At 40.3% G+C, this 18,464-nt stretch overlaps 1 protein-coding gene across 2 annotated transcripts in view; it reads left to right on the forward strand.

Annotated features, from left to right (window-relative positions):
• Window positions 1–18,464, forward strand: part of sema3g (semaphorin 3G) — a 62,329-nt gene that overhangs the window by 34,975 nt on the left and 8,890 nt on the right. For both annotated transcript variants that reach the window (XM_085345463.1, XM_085345464.1), the window contains exons 5-10: window positions 7,806–7,896; window positions 9,886–10,002; window positions 10,190–10,332; window positions 11,990–12,104; window positions 12,234–12,303; window positions 12,426–12,570. In XM_085345463.1, coding sequence (XP_085201589.1) covers window positions 7,806–7,896; window positions 9,886–10,002; window positions 10,190–10,332; window positions 11,990–12,104; window positions 12,234–12,303; window positions 12,426–12,570 — 681 coding nt within the window. The remainder of the gene's footprint in view (window positions 1–7,805; window positions 7,897–9,885; window positions 10,003–10,189; window positions 10,333–11,989; window positions 12,105–12,233; window positions 12,304–12,425; window positions 12,571–18,464) is intronic.

Here is an 18,464-nt window from a genome sequence, read left to right on the forward strand (position 1 = left end):
AGTAATATACAATCAAACCACCAAGCTAAATAGTAAGAGAGTTCAAAAAGATGGGTGTTACTTTCTGCACACTTTTCCATTGGTCATCAAACATATTGTCCAGTGACTCTTAAAATGTTCATTTGAAATTAATTTGTCAATACTAAGTAAATGAACACTGACTAAAGGCCAGTTAATCAAAAATTTACAGTTGACATGATAATGAAAGGTAGGTGGCCTTACTACTTCTCAGTAGAAAAGCATGGCACCATACAAAAGAAATAGTGTATATGTATGAGATGATACAAGGAACGACTGGGTGGCCTCAAAGCTGTGGAGGAAATCAGTCTAATGGAGCAAATGGGGTTGGTGCCAATGTGGCTTTTCAGAAAAACACAGTTCAGACTGACTGGGGTCTGTGCACAGATCCCTGAGGTTCAATGTTAATTCTCTACAGGCAGCTCTACCATGAGTTTTTCTGCAGGCCACTCAGCCGCAGCATTAAACCCTCTATACATCTTTTCAAATGCACAGGCTGGCTCTCAGATGCTCAGCTGAGTGGAAACCTCTGCAGACTCTCAGACTTGGAGCCACTTAAAGGACAAGAATGTATGAATGGAGCTATTAAGACAGACTCTCTTTAACGGCACTTGAACAGATCCTTGCCCAGTGTGCTGCCCTGTAGGGCCCAGCAGGAGAGGGTCAGTCTTTAGGGAAGGGGGGAGGTGGATGTTGGCAAAGCGCTCTGTTAGGGAAATGAGACAGTGGGATGGGAGAGTGCCAACCTTGTAGAATGTGTGTTGATTTGTGTGTGTGGCTTGTGTGTGCATATAAAGCACAGGAAGTGCATTTTTCCTTTTCTGTTATGGATTTAGGTGCTTGACACAGCGTGTGTTCTCCTTAGCGGTGTCATTTTCTTCCTCCCCCCTGATCTGTCATTCCGAGTGTGGTTTTTGAACTCTGGGTTTTATGGCACATCATGGAAAATGGAATACATATTTCTCTGTTCATGTTAAATAATTTAGCTCAGAGACAATATACTGTGGTCTGCGTGGCTCAAAACTGGGGAAACAAACACTGGAGATAGAAACAGTTCAGCAGAATCCTTGTTAAGGGTTGCGATGCATTTGGGAGCAGAGCAGAAATGTAGGCCACATGTTTTATACTGCAGCCTCCTGGGAAGTGCAGGAGTTTCTGCCCCCAGTGCAACTAAGCAACACACTTGAACTCAGCACTTCTTAGTAAGCGGTTATGGGTTTTTTTTCCTGCAGGAATGATTCAGATAGCCAGTTACGAAACTACAGGGACTGTAGGTGTCATTTTTTTTGTTAAAGTGCATTGAATCATCTGTTGCTATCCAGTTTAAGATGATGAAGGTGGTGCACCTGTCTTTGCAATCATTGCTCCTTCTGTTTTATTTGCCCCACGGGATGCACTTTGTGATAGGATAGTTGTGTTTGCACACGTATGTGTGTCTTCCCAGGTGTGTATTTAATGAGCGGAACAGCCTGCAACAGTCGTATGGATGTCAAAAAACAAATCACTTCTTCTCTCCTAAAATATATCATGACGCCAGCTGCTCTCCAGCTTGCGTGTCTGTCTAAAACCACCACTCAGACTACAAGTGTTTCCTGTCAGGTAGTCAGCGAGTCCGGCTGAATGGACAGCACCAAAGAGAGCCTGTCCATTTATATAACCAATTGTAAACTGGTGGAGAAAACACACCCATTTGAGTGCTTGACCTCTCCCAGGAACTGAGGCGGCAGGCTCTCAGTTCCTGGACTCTGGGTGGGATGACCTTTGACCTCATAGGTGTTTCATCTCAGTTAGGGGGCACATACATACTCTTTCTATCGCTCCAGTGGCATCCCATTCTCTCCCCCTTCTCTTTTTCTTGGTGCCACTTTGTTGCCTGACTGTCAACAATGTTTTACGCAAAAATTTCAACATGTTGTGAGAAAATATTTGATTCATTTTACAACAGCTGGCTCTCAGTGGAATAAAATGCACTGTCAGACAGTGTTTTGACTAAATCTATTAGTATTGGACATGCTGTTATTGCCTTTTGGTGTTAGCCAAGCCCAACTGTATTTCATACTTTTATTCAAAGATGAAAACAAAGAATTGGATTTGGAAACATTCTGGTCAACGATCCCACCAGTGTAACCTCATGATTGGCCGTGTCAGTAATGTTCATATTTCTTGGAGGTCAGGTGTGTCTTAGACAACATTTAAAAACCACTAAAAGCATTTTTTATGCTCATGTGCAATGAGATTAAGTTTCATCGGGCCATTCAAGAAGAACTCGTGTGTCGCGTTCCTTGCTTCAGAAAAATGACCCATGATTTAGTGAATTATCATCAGTTAAGAGCATCATAATCCCCATTAAATGAACCTCTAATTTTTGTCTCAGGTCTGTGTGTCTTTGTCTCCCCCTTCTCTCTCTCCCTTACTCCCCCACACTTAAAGACTAACATAAACTGAAGTCCCCCCCGGTGAGTGACACAGCTTGCCTGGGCAGCGTCATAGATGTGAAAATAAACCAACATGTTACAGTGACGACATAAAGATACAAGACCACACACACACACAGACACGGGCACACACTTATACGCACACATAGAAGCCATCAAAACAAATAACACCAGCTAAAACATAAATATGTGGACAGGGAGACAGAAACACAAGCAAACATTCAAACATAAAAAAGTTCAATGTATATGTGCAGATACAGGGAGTTAAAGCAAGCTTCATTGATCCTGAAGGTCCATTTTTCAGTTAAAGCTGACTTTTACTTAAGATTTGTGTTTTGTGGAGCTTAAAAAAATAAACTTGCTTAGTAAGGAATTTGCTAAATCATTTCCGCTCGCCATCATGGCCTAAAAAGAGTTATTTTTCATGTCCGTTGGGAAAAATAGTAAATGCCTGTCAGTGTAACAGCACTGCAAGTGAACTAAAAAGCTTGAAAGCATGATGAAAAATTGATTCCTTGTAAATCACCTGTTCTAGTCTTCTCATGTGTGTTGCCTTTGGATCAGACTCTTCACTAGAGCTCTTTAAGTGAAAGCTAAATTTACTGCCTGTGCTTTTTCTGCTCATTTTGCCCCATTTGTCTCATTTTAATTGGTAGTTTACATCAACTTTAACTGTAATAATTGCTATAATTGTAGGCAATAGCTCTCGTTCCGTCTATCCTTGTGTCTTTATTTTTTTTTTGCTTTATCTTCCCCGCTTGTCTTCTAATCTCCCTCCATTCTCAGACTGTTTCTCTTTGGCTGACGAATATTCAGTAATTTTCAAAAGCAAATAAAACCAGAAAAGATAAATTCGAAAACAGAAGAGGAATGAAAGGCAACAAAAGATGAAATGGGAGAGTGTGATTCCCATGCTTACTTCCCCCAGAGGGAGAGTTGAATAGTGAGAGAGGAAGCCCAGTCATTATTTGACTGGACAGAGGGGACATAGCCAAGTACAACATGGTGTCACATGAGGTCTGCTAGTTGTCCAAGATGTTTGAAGCGAGACCAAACACTTTTAGACGTTAAGTGTTTTATACAGCTCCGTGTCGCAAAATTTTATCTGATGTTAAATAATAAACCCCGGACAAGTCAAATAAACTTGATGATTCAATGTCCAGGACAGATGATTTTATGTTTTAATGTGGCGTCACTTCTTCAAAACATTTATAACAATCAAGGACAAAATGGGATTTTTTTTTCCTTTGTTTATCTTAATGGGACAGATGATCTAATTCAAACTGAAAGTCAAATTTTTGTTCCTGTCTGTTATTTTTGCATGCAGCCTATTATTTTATTCTTAGGATTAGGATCAGAATGAAAAATCCCAAAGAGACACTATCCATTCATTTAACTGGTGGAGAAAACACACCCATTTGTGTCGTCAACCTTACAAAGAAAGGATTGTAAAAATATGGGAGGTTGAAGGCGTTCAGTCTGAAATGTCTTGTAAAAGTTAAATGATAAGTAACAGTGTAGATGCAGTCACCAACCTAGAAGTTGAATCAAAATTAAAATCCTCCAAAAGGTTTCAACAGCACACAAACACCGTGAACAGGTCCAGTTTAATCACTTTAAGTAGTGTTGAAGCCTGTGAGATGCTAATTGAGACACTTGTCAATGATTGCATCACAGAAAAATGTCACCCATTTCAGAGTCATTACAAAGGCAGAAACTCTCATAACCACTGAAGCCACAGAACAGAAGGAGCTAAGCGACCTGTGTATGCACTGGAAGATACAGAGATCTATACTATATGAAGAAATGACCAAATCCAGTAGTACAGACCTTTTGTTTAAGGCAGGCTGTAACGATCCTTTTTAATGCTGAAAGTTGGACATCTTAACATGTGAGTTTATGGGGGTTTTGGAGCCAGCCTCAAATGGCAAGTAGAGGAACTGCGCTTATTTCAACACTTCATTTTTCAGCTTCAGACGTTGCCCCTTGGTTGTAACCAGTAGTTGGTTTCACATTCCCAACAATAAGAGCAATAGAGTTGTTTTTACTAGACAAGTCGGGCCCTATATTTATGAATGCAACTTTGTCATTCATTGAATTCTGGTTTACTGTAGTTGCTGTCAGCAATGAAAACGCACATATCCATATTACTGCTAACATTACTCACAAAATATTAGCCCCCTAAGTGGTCAAACCACCAAAACAGCTGGAACAGAAAACACCTGGATATACTGCTAATAGCAAAGTTGTGTTCACTGTCTTGTGAATCCCAGCACCTCATTTATAAGAAGGTGGGTCAGTCTTTAACATTGAATCTGTAGTCTCTCTTTTAGTCCGCTGATTAAGGGTGAACATTGTTTTCAGTATTAGTTTTAATTTAAAGGTTAAATAATCCGCTGGATGGAGGTTAATGAATAAACTAAATAAATGAAGTTTTCCGCATGTTAAATTACACAAATGGAAGTGTGTGCCTGTGTCAGTAGTCACTTGTCTTGCTGGTCTTGTAGCGGGGGTCCGATGTGTTTTGCTTGGCACAGCTGTGTGTAAAGTGGCCTGGATGTTTCTCTCTCCCTGTATCACGGCACTTCTGTGTATTTGTTTTGGCAAAGTATGGGCAAAGTGACTCTGACAGTCTAATCAGCTGAACAGGCAGCTGCGCCATTCCTTTGGATCACAATGAGATAACACAGACGCACACATGCAAACACCCCGAAAGCCGCACCGACTCGTATTTGCTGCACAAGTGCACAGCGGAAAGACTGCATATAGAAATGCAAAACACACACGCACACTCAAACACACACACACACACACACACACATATGTGCACACATGTGAGTGAAGAGGTGCCGAAAGGATAAGGATGACTAATGAATGAGCTAAACGACCTGTGCATGCATGAGAGGAGACGAAGAGCAGAAAGCAGCTGGAAATGAGAAAAAATGCAACACAGAAAGAGTCAAAGTGGTGGAGGAAAGGGTTTACTGTATGACATAATGAACTAATTAAACAATACATTTACACAAAAGGTTCTGCTCTTTTGCTATAAAGTTATTGACATATGAAAGTTTTTGAATAAAAATTGTCACGGTGTGGATAAAATCTGGTCAAAATGACAAATGAAGCCCTCATAAATCCCGCTTGTGTAGTACTGGAAGAATTAAAGAGTTCTATTCTCATACAGGGCAAGACATGAATCAGATTACTTTTAACTTCTCCTCGTAATCTAAAAAACTGATGAAGTGTGAATTCTGTGCATATGCCTGCCCTTCAACACCTTTAAAAGTCATTCAAACCAAAAATCTACATGTAGATTAAATGAAAAAGTTTGTGCATTAAATTTGAAGTGTGAAGAAATTTGACGTGTCCGTGATATTTGGCACTTATTACTGCCCGGGTGACACACTGTGTGTGGGCGTATTTGCTGTCCACTGTGTTTCTTACAGTATTTTTATCAAGCCTACTTCAATGTCATCATCTCCCCTGTGATCTCTGCTCAGTCAAAGCCTCGCCCACCTTGTAACAATGCTCCATTGTTTATTACAGGAACAAAGACTGAGACGGACAAAGTTCACTGTAAGGACACTTAAATCAGTAACATGCACTTGCATTAAACCAGAGGTCCTACTGCTGCTCTTGTCACCTTCTATTCCCCTTTTTTGCCCTGGAAGTTGACTGCATTTGGAATTGATCACATGCAGGCGTCTCTGGCAAACACAGACTGGTACACTGGTGTCACTGAAGTGGAAATTCAAAGACAGAAAAACACAAGGCCTTTTGTCCACAATGACCCTTTTTTAAGTGGACACATCACACAATCCAAAGATACAGTATGGCCAGTATTTGTCAGGTGAACTTTACAAAAGGGTAAAGGACAAAGAAGCCTTCTGTGTGAGGCTTTTTTAATTGCTTCCTTACTCCGCTCTGCCAGAGTAAGAAAAGTAGAATTTAAATGCAGTTTCACGTAAAATGGACGTCAGCGGGGAATGTGAATTTATGTTAACTTGGCAGGCAAGAACTGGATTATAAAACCTAAAATATATTCTTCACCTGGACGCACTGAAGGACGAACCTGTAAAATCATGTCTCCATCCATTTCTATTCAGCATACTCAAATTATACTGCCAGGTTGGGGGGGGGGGGGGAATCACTTTACCTGTGTTTAGCTTTAATTTTGACAAAAGCACAGAAAGGTAAGTGACAGCTATGTAAGTGTGGCTCATTTTCAGCATGTCATGAAACCCCCAAAATCCCATCAAACCCCAGGTCATTTGCATCAAATGTGCTCCATCAGATACCTTGGGGTGTTGTCACGGTGCACACACGATGCTTTGCTTCTGCCTTTTTGGAGACAGGCTTTGATTTTGACTGAATTAACAGACTTTTTAGCCAAACAAAACAAAGGTAAGCAGTAAATCTGTAGTGGGTCAGATAACAACTTGATTTCATCACAAAGTTCAGCCATTGTCCCAACATGCAATATAGAGTGATGTCACATTCATACTTCCTACATTTTTCCAGCACAGACTGTTTTTGGAGTGAGTGAAGGAGCTGATGTGGCTGCAGACTCTTGTCGCCTTGTTTCAGACTATTGTTGGTGGTGCTGAAAACAGCAGTTGCTGTGCAGCAAGATATGCTGCTGTTATGAAAATAAATGAAATAGGAAAGGTTTGAATGAACATGGTGTACGGTTCAGTCTATCATCTGGCCACAGACTCAAAAAACTGTTTATATTTACATGTCATGAATTTGGCTGTATATTTTTGCTTGTTTTTTCCCTGCAGAGTATGTGTTGACTGAGATTTATGATCTCAGGATTGAAGCACTTTTTTTTTATTGTTGACAAAGTTTGTATTTTAAGTCGATTTAATAAGTGTTTTACGGACTCCCCCCCCCCCCCCCCCCCCCCCCCCCACACACACACACACACACACTTATTACCCTCCTGGCTCTTCGAAATCCACAGCTCTAAGGAATAATCTGCACTGGGAACAGGGTGGGAAATTTCTCTGAACCCTGGCAACTGCTCTGATCCTGCATTTCCTCTTATCTCAGACAGCGCCGTCAGTCTCAGACAGTCGCTGGGTTCGCTGAAAGGACAAATAAATGTAACACCCGGTGAAACTAAAACCAGCCCATGGTCTCTTTTATTTGTGTCGACAATGGAACAGAGGGGAAGAACAATGGCCTTTCAGTTATTAAAAAATTAACCCTTTATACAAGATCCAATTTGCTCTGCTATGGAGACATACCTGCTGAGCTTTTCCTCAGAATCAGAAAAAATAAACACTGATACATTATATCAGCTATACTTAAGGAATTAAACACTAACTGAGTGTCTTCCTTCCCCAGCACGTGTTCACAATGGACCCTCTAAATGTGGAAAATGGAAGAGGAAGAGTTCCACATGACCCCAGCTTCCCCTTCGCCAGCACCTTCAGTGGTATGTCCCGTATTGTTTGGCCTACATTTCTAAACAGCTTCCTGAGTGGTTTATGAAGCCATATGGCGAGGGCACCCGTTTAAGATTCATTAGATGTTTTGTCGTACAGCAATAACGCTGACATATTCCAAACATTTAAAACACAGACTGCTCTGGCACGTGTCAATTCCCCTTTTCCTTTTCCTGTTTACTGTCTGCCTCTCTGCTGTCAGAGTAAAGGTAAACATGTCAAAAAAGAGAGAGTAGGTTAAAGACCCAGTAGGGGGTGTTCTAGCCGTCATCATTTTCCGTCAAAGGGGTTGCACAACAAAATATCAATTTCATAAGCCTCTGTGGCACAGCTGTTAATTCATTTGCCGCATCTGACTATTTAACCCCCCACCCCCCGGACAAGGTTGAAAAGTTCTGGGTGTTTCTCTCTAAATGTCACGAGGTATTTACTGGGGCTTGTGAAATAACGCTGATTTATGCCAATGACACACAATCCCAGGATCCACTAAGGGTGGAAATATATATAGTGTGTGTGTGCACGTATACATCCCTTTCTGGCTCCACAGCTGGGCGCTTTCAGCATCAGAATTCATCCCTCAGTGCACTGTAATTGGCAGGAAGACCGCAAATTAGAGCCAAATAGTAGTTTGGACATCTGCAGTGATACTGCAGCGGTCACATGCATACAGAAAAAGAGACACAAAAGCATTTGTCATAGAAATAGTAACAGATAAAGACGAAAGCATACTGTACATGCTGGTAGAGGCTCATAATTTGTTAAAGGTTTAGGATTCATCATCAATTTGAATGGTAAAATCTAAAAAATGCAGTCAGCAAATCTCCAGCTCCACTCTGGGTCAGCAAGGATGTGTTTGATGACAGACTGAATTCAGACTCTTGTTACGGGACTGAATTTGACTTTCAGTTTGTCTGCTGGCCTCAGTGATCATTAGTGGTCAAAACCACAAGGTTTTGTTATGCATGTTTTCTTCTTCGCCTTAAAGCTTCTTCTTTTGTGTCCCTAAAGCCATAACCAAATACTGAAAGAAAGAAACAACAAATACACATACAGAGCTTCGACCGACACTCTGCAGCCCTGGATGAGAAAGATAAAGAGAAACAGAGACGCTGAGAATGAAACAATAAAAACCTGATGAAAATCCTCTTCATCAGTTATCAACTCAATGATCTCTCCTCCTCAGTTTTAGGATCTTTTCCCAACATGCGCAAACCTCAATTCCCCACGACCTGTCAGCAAGCATTATGTTGTCCGTGCGTTTATATTTGCACGTTTAATTATGTCTTACCACATAGGTTTGACTGCATGGGTGTCTCGCTGTACGGTAAAGAAGTATCTGTGCATTTCTAATACCATTATCATGGCCAAATAAAATAAGAAGAATTAATTTTCACTTTCCACAAGGTCACATGAGAACAGTCTGTCACCAGATTGAGTTTCTACACCAGCTGGGAAAAATTAAAAACAGTTGTGTTTTTGAAAACAACCCAGCTTCACTATGAAAAACTCACTCTTATAATTCTTCATTATGTGATAGTTGCAGTGGGTTGTTTTATAGGCATTTGGGGTCGCTGTCTTGTCTTGTGACCGATAACCTCCAACAGCTGAGGATTTCCCAAAATATATTGTGAAAAATGTGCTGGAAGAGGGATTTTGTTATTTATCTCCATTTGCAAGAATTTTCAGAGTGGCTGAAAGTTAAAGTTGGTCCACTACTGATGGTCTCAGTGGAGGATGCTTAAGTTTCAAATTACACTCCCTGTGTGTTCTGTGTTGGGTTTGTTCATTTTCTTCTTTCCTGTCCTGCATCTATGTTCTTCATTTAACTAAACCTCAAACTCACCCATTATTTTTGGCTGCCTTTCCTTTTTTATTTACTAATTACCCTCTTTTTACATTCTTGCAACCATTTTCTGTAAACTCTCCTCTTCTCATCATCTTTTTCCCCCTTCTTTTAAACATTTCCTGTCTCTCTGTAGGTGGGGAGCTGTATACAGGACTGACAGCAGATTTCCTGGGAAGAGACTCTGTGATATTCAGAAGTATGGGTGGTCGCTCCACAATGAGGACAGAGACTGACCAGAAACTCCTTCATGGTAATGTTTCACTCTTTCCCGAGCGTTTCTACAATACAAGACAATGTTAAGTCAACAAGAAGTACAAACAAACAACAGCAAGTCTGTTAGAAATATGCAAAATTTTACTATAAAGATGCTGAAATAAAGATCAAAGTGATTTACTCATACTCCCACATGCGACTCTTTTCCATCTTCAACCTTGCAGATCCCAAGTTCATTGCAGCCCACCTCATCCCGGATAATGATGACAGAGACAATGATAAGGTGTATTTCTTCTTCACTGAGAAGGCCACAGAGGCTGGAGAAACAGAGGGGGCCATACACACACGAGTTGGACGAGTGTGTGCGGTAAGATGCTCCATAATGCTTTTTATATTTGATGTAAATCTTTCCTTTAAGGTTTAGAATTTAAATTGTAAAAGCCACATCAATTGAGCTCGTTGTGCACAGACCCAGGCTTTTCACTATGTGTGTGTTTATTATTAATCTCTGTCTCTCTTCCACGGTGGGTTTTTGCCCTATCTTCCTCCCCTCACCCTTAACCGGTTGTGGCAGATGGCCGCCACACCTTCAGCCTGGCTTTGCTGGAGGTTTCTTCCTGCTAACAGGGAGTTTTTCCTTCCCACTGTCATCAAGTGCTTGCTCATAGCGGGGACATTTAAATGTTGGGGTTTTCTATTGGTTATTATTGTACGGCCTTTACCTTAAAATATAAAGTGCTTTGTTGATGATATTTTAAGATATCTACAACTACACAAGAAACTGCATTATTAGAGGATTGAGCATTGATAAAATACATATAGCATCATGCATGTCACATCATAATGCCACAGAAAGACAGAGAAACAAAGTTTCATTAACTCAGGAGATCCACAAAAACTGATACTTACATATGCTGAAACACTGAAAGATGGTTTGTTGATAGCTGTGGATGAGAGAAGCCAGATGTTCAGGTGAGCTAGACATGCACTTCCTCGAGGCCATTCAAATATCCTGTCCCCGGAATGAGACATCTGTAGGGATATTTCACTTGAAGATGAGATTGCAAAGGAGCACCAGATGAGTCACGAAAGGTCTCATATTTTGAGTCATTGATAAGCTACAGAAACACTGAGCTAGATACTGTACAGCAAAAAGTTTGACTCAAGGGACTTTCTGAGTGTATGGCCACATACAGATGTCTGCAGAATTAATTTTCCAGGACAGAAGGTAATGGTTTTATGGGTTTATCCTCCTATTATGTCAGTCATAAACTACCTTGTGGAAAAGACAAATTTCTTTTGGGGCGATCAAATATTTACTTTCCCCAAGGTTGATCGTGAAATTTAGAAGTATATGAAATGTTTCTCCTTCCAAAATGCACACAGCTGTCAGATTTCCCAACAATGATCTCCATCTGCCCTACACGCTCCGTAACATTCTTTCACGCAATGATTTGCCTTATAAACCCATGTCTGTACTGTAACAGCACACGCAAATACAGGCATGCATAAAATATTACACACAAATACACACAAGCACAAAAACACGCACACAGCTGCTGGGGTTTCCATTGATTTTGATAGACTGTGTCAGTAAAGTTTGGATAAACCACTCAGGCAAAAACCCACTTAAACTTTCACCATCTAACTTTCTTTCTCCTTGTGTTCACCTTTTTCCATCTTTATTTTTTTCTTCCTCATACAAGTAGTATTTCCTTGTCAGGCCTCCAATTCTTTCCAAGACAAATGTCATCCACACTCCTATACTGATTTTTGCCAAAAAGCTTTTTACCAAAGCTGATCACCATTATACGCATTCACACATACACATAAACTGAAGAACTATGAGTAGATCTCTTGCTTGAAAATCCTTATTCGACGCTGAAGCTGAAACTCAGCACTTTCATCATCTTTCACTTCACATCCAGTGAGGTGGTGTAAAGAGCCAAAACAATGAATGATTTGTGTTTGGAAATAAATACGCAGCTGTGCTTTATAGATTGATTTTCTGTATCTTGAGCCAGAATGATGTCGGCGGTCAAAGAGTGCTGGTCAATAAGTGGAGCACCTTTATCAAAGCCAGACTTGTCTGTTCTGTACCAGGACCTCATGGAATCGATACTCACTTCAACCAACTTGGTGAGACACATTAAAGCACACACGCACACATAAGAATTTTCATATGATCCTGCACTTGGTTACAGTGTATCATATCTGCACATATTTATACTCCCACGCACACACTGACACTGTCTTTTGATAAAACAGAGGATGTTTTCCTGATGAGGACCAAGGATGAAAGGAACCCAGATGTCTATGCAATTTTTAGCACCATCAGGTAAACACGCATAGAGCTCAGCTTTAAAAATAATGTGCACTCAACATCTGTACGACTCAGTAACATGATTTTTGGATATGTTATATCCCAACACTGTACATTTTACATTCTCTTCTTTACAGTAATGTATTCCAGGGCTTTGCTGTGTGTGTTTACCGCATGACTGATATCAGAGAAGTTTTCAACGGACCTTTTGCACATAAAGAAGGTCCTGACTACCAATGGGGTGCTTATGAAGGCAGGGTTCCTTATCCAAGACCAGGCGTGGTGAGTGATTGCAATCCAAATGTATCATTTTTAACTTTTTTTTTTTTTTTTTTTTTTTTTGCCTGTCCCGTTTGGCTCTTTTGCCATCAGAATTGTTGTCTAAAGGCAAAGAAAGATGCCCACCGGATTTACTTTACCAAATTGACCATCCCAGCCTTGCCGTAATGGTCCATTTGATTCACCTTTTATTGTTCATTTTATTTTCATTTACTGAATACGGGACATTTTTAACTTTAAAGTTACTTGAGCATTGTTGCTGCCCAGCATTAACCATCCCAGTGACCCTGCTGTGCTTCCCAAAAACATAATACATGTTATTGATGCCAACATTATGAGCAAACACTCATAACTTCTAATGAAATTCAGACTCTGTCTCTATAATCTGCATAACTAGTGTTGGCAAACCAACTGCAAAGACTTTCTGAATGCAGACACCTCACTTAATTGTTATTGTCAGGTGTGCTTAGGTCTTCATTTTGGGTTTTTTTTTAGAATCACCCATTCTTAATGTTGTTATTCACACTGAGTGCATAATTTCAATGGCCGAATTTGCGAACCAAGAAAGATTTTTCTGATTTTTCATATCCAAATAAACAGATCAGACAACTCAGACCACTGCATTTGGCAGCAAGCTATTAAATATACAAATATTAAAATCATAGTATTTTACCCCATCCAGGTCAATTAGTTTGGGTCAAATGAGTCAATGACTCCTCTGCCTCCTCAGATGACATCCCATCTCTGCCAGCAACAGTTCAAACTGCCCCAATAACACTTCAGTCGTGATACACCTTCAACTCTGAGATCAAACCTTAAAATTTCCCCTGTTGCTGACTTCTTGTGAGAATTGGATGAAGCCATGAATGGATTAACGTACATCCATTCATGGCTTATATATATATATATATGTATGTATGTATGTATGTATATATATATATATATATGTATGTATGTATGTATGTATGTATGTATGTATGTATGTATGTATGTATGTATGTATATAAACACCCAGCACGCCCCTGCGGGCGGTTTATCCTTCAAGCTCGGGTCCTCTACCAGAGGCCTGGGAGCTTGAGGGTCCTGCGCAGTATCTTAGCTGTTCCCAGGACTGCGCTCTTCTGGACAGAGATCTCCGATGTTATTCCCGGGATCTGCTGGAGCCACTCGCCTAGCTTGGGAGTCACCGCACCTAGTGCTCCGATTACCACGGGGACCACCGTTACCTTCACCCTCCACATCCTCTCGAGCTCTTCTCTGAGCCCTTGGTATTTCTCCAGCTTCTCGTGTTCCTTCTTCCTGATATTGCTGTCATTCGGAACCGCTACATCGATCACTACGGCCGTCTTCTTCTGTTTGTCTACCACCACTATGTCCGGTTGGTTAGCCACCACCATTTTGTCCGTCTGTATCTGGAAGTCCCACAGGATCTTAGCTCGGTCATTCTCCACCACCCTTGGGGGCATCTCCCATTTTGACCTCGGGACTTCTAGGTTATACTCGGCACAGATGTTCCTGTATACTATGCCGGCCACTTGGTTATGGCGTTCCATGTATGCCTTGCCTGCTAGCATCTTGCACCCTGCTGTTATGTGCTGGATTGTCTCTGGGGCATCTTTACACAGCCTGCACCTGGGGTCTTGCCTGGTGTGATAGACCCCAGCCTCTATGGATCTTGTACTCAGAGCTTGTTCTTGTGCTGCCATGATTAGTGCCTCTGTGCTGTCTTTCAGTCCAGCTTTGTCCAGCCACTGGTAGGATTTCTGGATATCAGCCACCTCCTCTATCTGCCGGTGGTACATACCGTGCAGAGGCCTGTCCTTCCATGATGGTTCCTCGTCTCCCTCCTCTTTCTTGGGTTTCTGCTGCCTGAGGTATTCACTGAGCACTCGGTCAGTTGGGGCCATCTTCCCAATGTATTCTTGGATGTTCCTTGTCTCATCCTGGACTGTGGTGCTGACACTCACCAGTCCCCGGCCCCCTTCCTTCCGCTTAGCGTACAGCCTCAGGGTGCTGGACTTGGGGTGAAACCCTCCATGCATGGTCAGGAGCTTTCTTGTCTTTATGTCAGTGGCTTCTATCTCCTCCTTTGGCCAGCCTATTACCCCAGCAGGGTACCTGATCACGGGCAGGGCGTATGTGTTGATGGCCCGGATCTTGTTCTTACCATTCAGCTGACTCCTCAGGACTTGCCTGACCCTCTGCAGGTACTTGGTGGTTGCATATATATATATATATATATATGTATATATATATGTATATATATATATATATATATATGTGTATGTATGTATGTATGTATGTATGTATATATATATGTATATATATGTATATGTATACATATATATATATATAAAAACTTTATATATAAACTTTACTAGTAATAGTAAAACTTGACTGTTGGTTAACTGACTTAACTGAAGCTTACTCATAACATTTGCAAATTACCTCCCGTACAGTAGCTGAAACATATCTGATTGTGGTTTGACACTTCAATTTTTTCTTTCATTACTTATTTAGCAAAAAAAAAAGAAAAAGGACTGCAATGGTGTGTATATATGTAATAACAGTTGCTCGGCTCCTGTGTGTACTGAATCCGAGGGGAAAGAGGAGCTATCACAACATTAAGAATGGGGTGTAGAAAGTTTCCGTGTCAGTAAACTAAACTACTGTATACGGCGGTGCAGCTGTGATGACTGTACGCAGTGCAGACCCTTCTTCTGGTTAACATCCTGACACTCAGCAGAGCTCTGTCAAGTTCTCCCAGCCACATCGCTGTAACTCAGTGTTGTTATACACACAAACACATGTGTAGGCAGCATCATTACCATAGCGAATGGGAGAGTATGGAGGCAGGAGGAAAATGAATTATGTGAGAACAGAGCAGACACCTCTGTGGTTTCTCCGCACTGGCTCTTTGATTAACAGGAATGTCTTGGCCTTAATCTGCGAGTAAGAGAAGGAAAAAGGAAATAGAGAAGAAGAAAGAAAATGGTGATGGCTCAGGGCAGACCGGAGGAGGCACAGATGGTGGGAAGAGTGAGGTTGCTTTTTTTTTCTGGCTTGATATTTGGCTGCAGTTAAAATTGTTACCCTCTCCTCTTAAACTCAGTTACAATAACCTACATTGTTCTTTTTCACTTGCACCGACAGAACATTAAAGTCCTTTTTATTTCCATGGATTTTTCATTGAAACAGATTTAAGCCTCGTCCTACCCATCATCGTCTCTTAAGTCACCTGTCAAAACATAAAAGAATGGAAAATGGAAGTTAATTTCAGATTTAGTTGATTTATCTGCTCAAGATATTTATCTTGGATTGAGATGTTCCTGTGTTTAAACTTCACCAGAATTGTTTCCAGCAGACCAAATGACGGGGGGATCTTTTTTATTACAGTTTTGCTAAAGCTGTAGAGGTAATCCTACCAAGGCACAGATATGGAATTTGATAGATTTATTAACCTTATGTTTTCTGAAATTTTTTTTTTTTTTTTTTGCCATCTTTACTGAAATTTTCATCACGAAAGCCTCAGATTTGATCTTGAACTTTATCTTAATTCTTAATCTTTACAGAACAGTGAAGTCAGATGGGATGAACCATACTTTTTGGCATTAAAGTTATATTTGTAATGCTTTAAATCAGCCCATATCTGCCCACACCAACCTATCTAGTATGAAGTATTGTTTTTGTTTTTCTTTTACCTTCGAGGTCAAAAAGGGGTGAAAATGCAGGTGATTCATTAGGATTTAAACTTACAAAACATATGCTTGACACGTGAACATATACAGTAATAGTATAAATTAATAGGTGCCTGTCAAACATACATCATTTCCTTCTCATTATTTATTGTTGGGCTTTAAATGGAGACATAAGGCAGTTCAGCTGCAGCAGCAAAGTTTAGATAGGTCGAATATTAACTTGGGAACTTTTTCAGTTTAGGTTTTACTTGAAGTGCAAACAGATGAATGGAGACACATTAGTGAAGTTTCCTCTGCTGCACAAGCATTTAATGTTCAACGTGTAAGCTGAGCAGGTCGAAAACAGATGCATTTTAAGTACACTTATTTCTGTTCAGAAACCATGTTCAGGGTTACGTGTGAGGTCAATTTTACTGTACACAAATACCACCAGTTGATTTTGCTCCATATTTGAAATTGTGCTTGGAAGGTATGCTAGAACAATTTACAACAATGTCATGCATTCATATTTAAAACTGTATGATAAACATTTGAAGTTAGTGAGTTATTATTATTCTCTTTGAAGGGTTTAGCTTATACATTCCACATCTTCTGGAATAAATTATAACCAGTGTGATTTGGAAAGCATACTCAGAAAAATTATGCATCGATAGTTTGTGCATATTTGAGGGTAACCTCCCTGCACAGCTCAAATCCCCCCTCTGAAACTGGATCTATGCCATTCCAGAGCTATTGTGTGGATCAGTTACTGTTGTGATAAGCAGTAGTAATTAAATTCCCTCCATATGGAAGTGCAGTCTGGAAAGATAATTACACGCAATACAATATAACAATACCATACCTTCCATTATAATGTGATCAAATACGAAACTGGACTCTCATGAATCTGTTACGTTTAAGTTCATTAATCTCTATTTAATTTCTCTCCATTTCTCAACCTCAGTTTAAGATTTTTTGGCAAAACCGTTACTACTGCAACCTTTTTTGTTCTTTAAATGTCAAACTTGTCGTCAGCATAGAGAAGCCAAACTTCAAATAATCAGAGAATCTGATAGTCTATAGTCTTTATTCTGTGACGTAAAAAGCATTGAGGATACTGGTATCTCTACACATGTTTGTGTCATAATACCTCCAATTACCCTGAAACAAATGAAACTCAACTCAACCAGAAATGAAAACTCAACTGAATTGAGCAATCTGAACTGATGAAAAAACTGGTTGCAGCACTTGCACTTCAATAAAGTAACACTATTGAAACGAGCCAGTAAGTACTCTTTTGTTGTCTTTGGTGACCATTTGTATATTAAATCCAGACTGCAGTCTTGTGAACCTCTTTTCTTTATCTTGAAAGTAAAGACCTCTGTAAAGAAGAGGTCAAGCCGTACTTGCTTATTGTTGAAGTACTTGAACTTAATAAGAGCCACAGCAGGTTGCGTCATCCTTTAACTGTGACAGGAACGCCATCAAAGCTTAAGAGAAAACTAAACGAACTGACAGACTGAAGAAGGTAAATCAGCTTTGGAAGCGCAGAAAAAGCCGTTGCTTTTCAGTGGTTTTGACCACCAGCAGAGATGGAGGGGTCAAGTATTTGATGACTGGCATTTTCTCACCCATAAATCTAATGTAAAAGAGTTGCAATGAAGATTAATGAAACTGTCAGTGTGTGTCACAAAACCTTAAGCTGCTTCATGGAGAGCTGCAGATCTAAATCAAATAAACAAACCCAGAGACCATATAGGTCATATAAATGCTTTCATTTGGACTGTTTTCAGCACTATTAATTTTTTACAGAATCTCCTAGCACATTCATTTTCTCACTGTTACACTGACACAAATGACTAGATTTTTTTCTTTGTTTTTTGGCAAAAAAACTGCTACCACGCACATAAAGCTGCAACAGTGGTTCTGAACTTTCATCCAAAGTTTTCAGGCACAATAAAACTCTTAATGAGGGCTTTCTGAGAAGTTTTCTACACAATAATTAGCCCACAGTTGTTACCGAAAGCACACCCCCTGTATGCAAGAAAATGCTGGGAATTTAGAGTCAACGTGGAAAAGGCGAGAATTTAAATTTCTTCCTTCTGTCGTGATTCTGTTTGCCTGTCCATGTCTCCTTCCACTTTCTTCACTGCAAATGTGCCATCAGTTAGCCAAACAACAATTTTCTCTATGGACTGAATTTCAGCTATCGTCATTAGT

The sequence above is a fragment of the Diplotaxodon limnothrissa genome, linkage group LG20 (genome assembly GCF_057381915.1).
Source record: "Diplotaxodon limnothrissa isolate DT_005_m linkage group LG20, D_limnothrissa_male_GT1.1, whole genome shotgun sequence".
NCBI classification, from domain to species: domain Eukaryota; kingdom Metazoa; phylum Chordata; class Actinopteri; order Cichliformes; family Cichlidae; genus Diplotaxodon; species Diplotaxodon limnothrissa.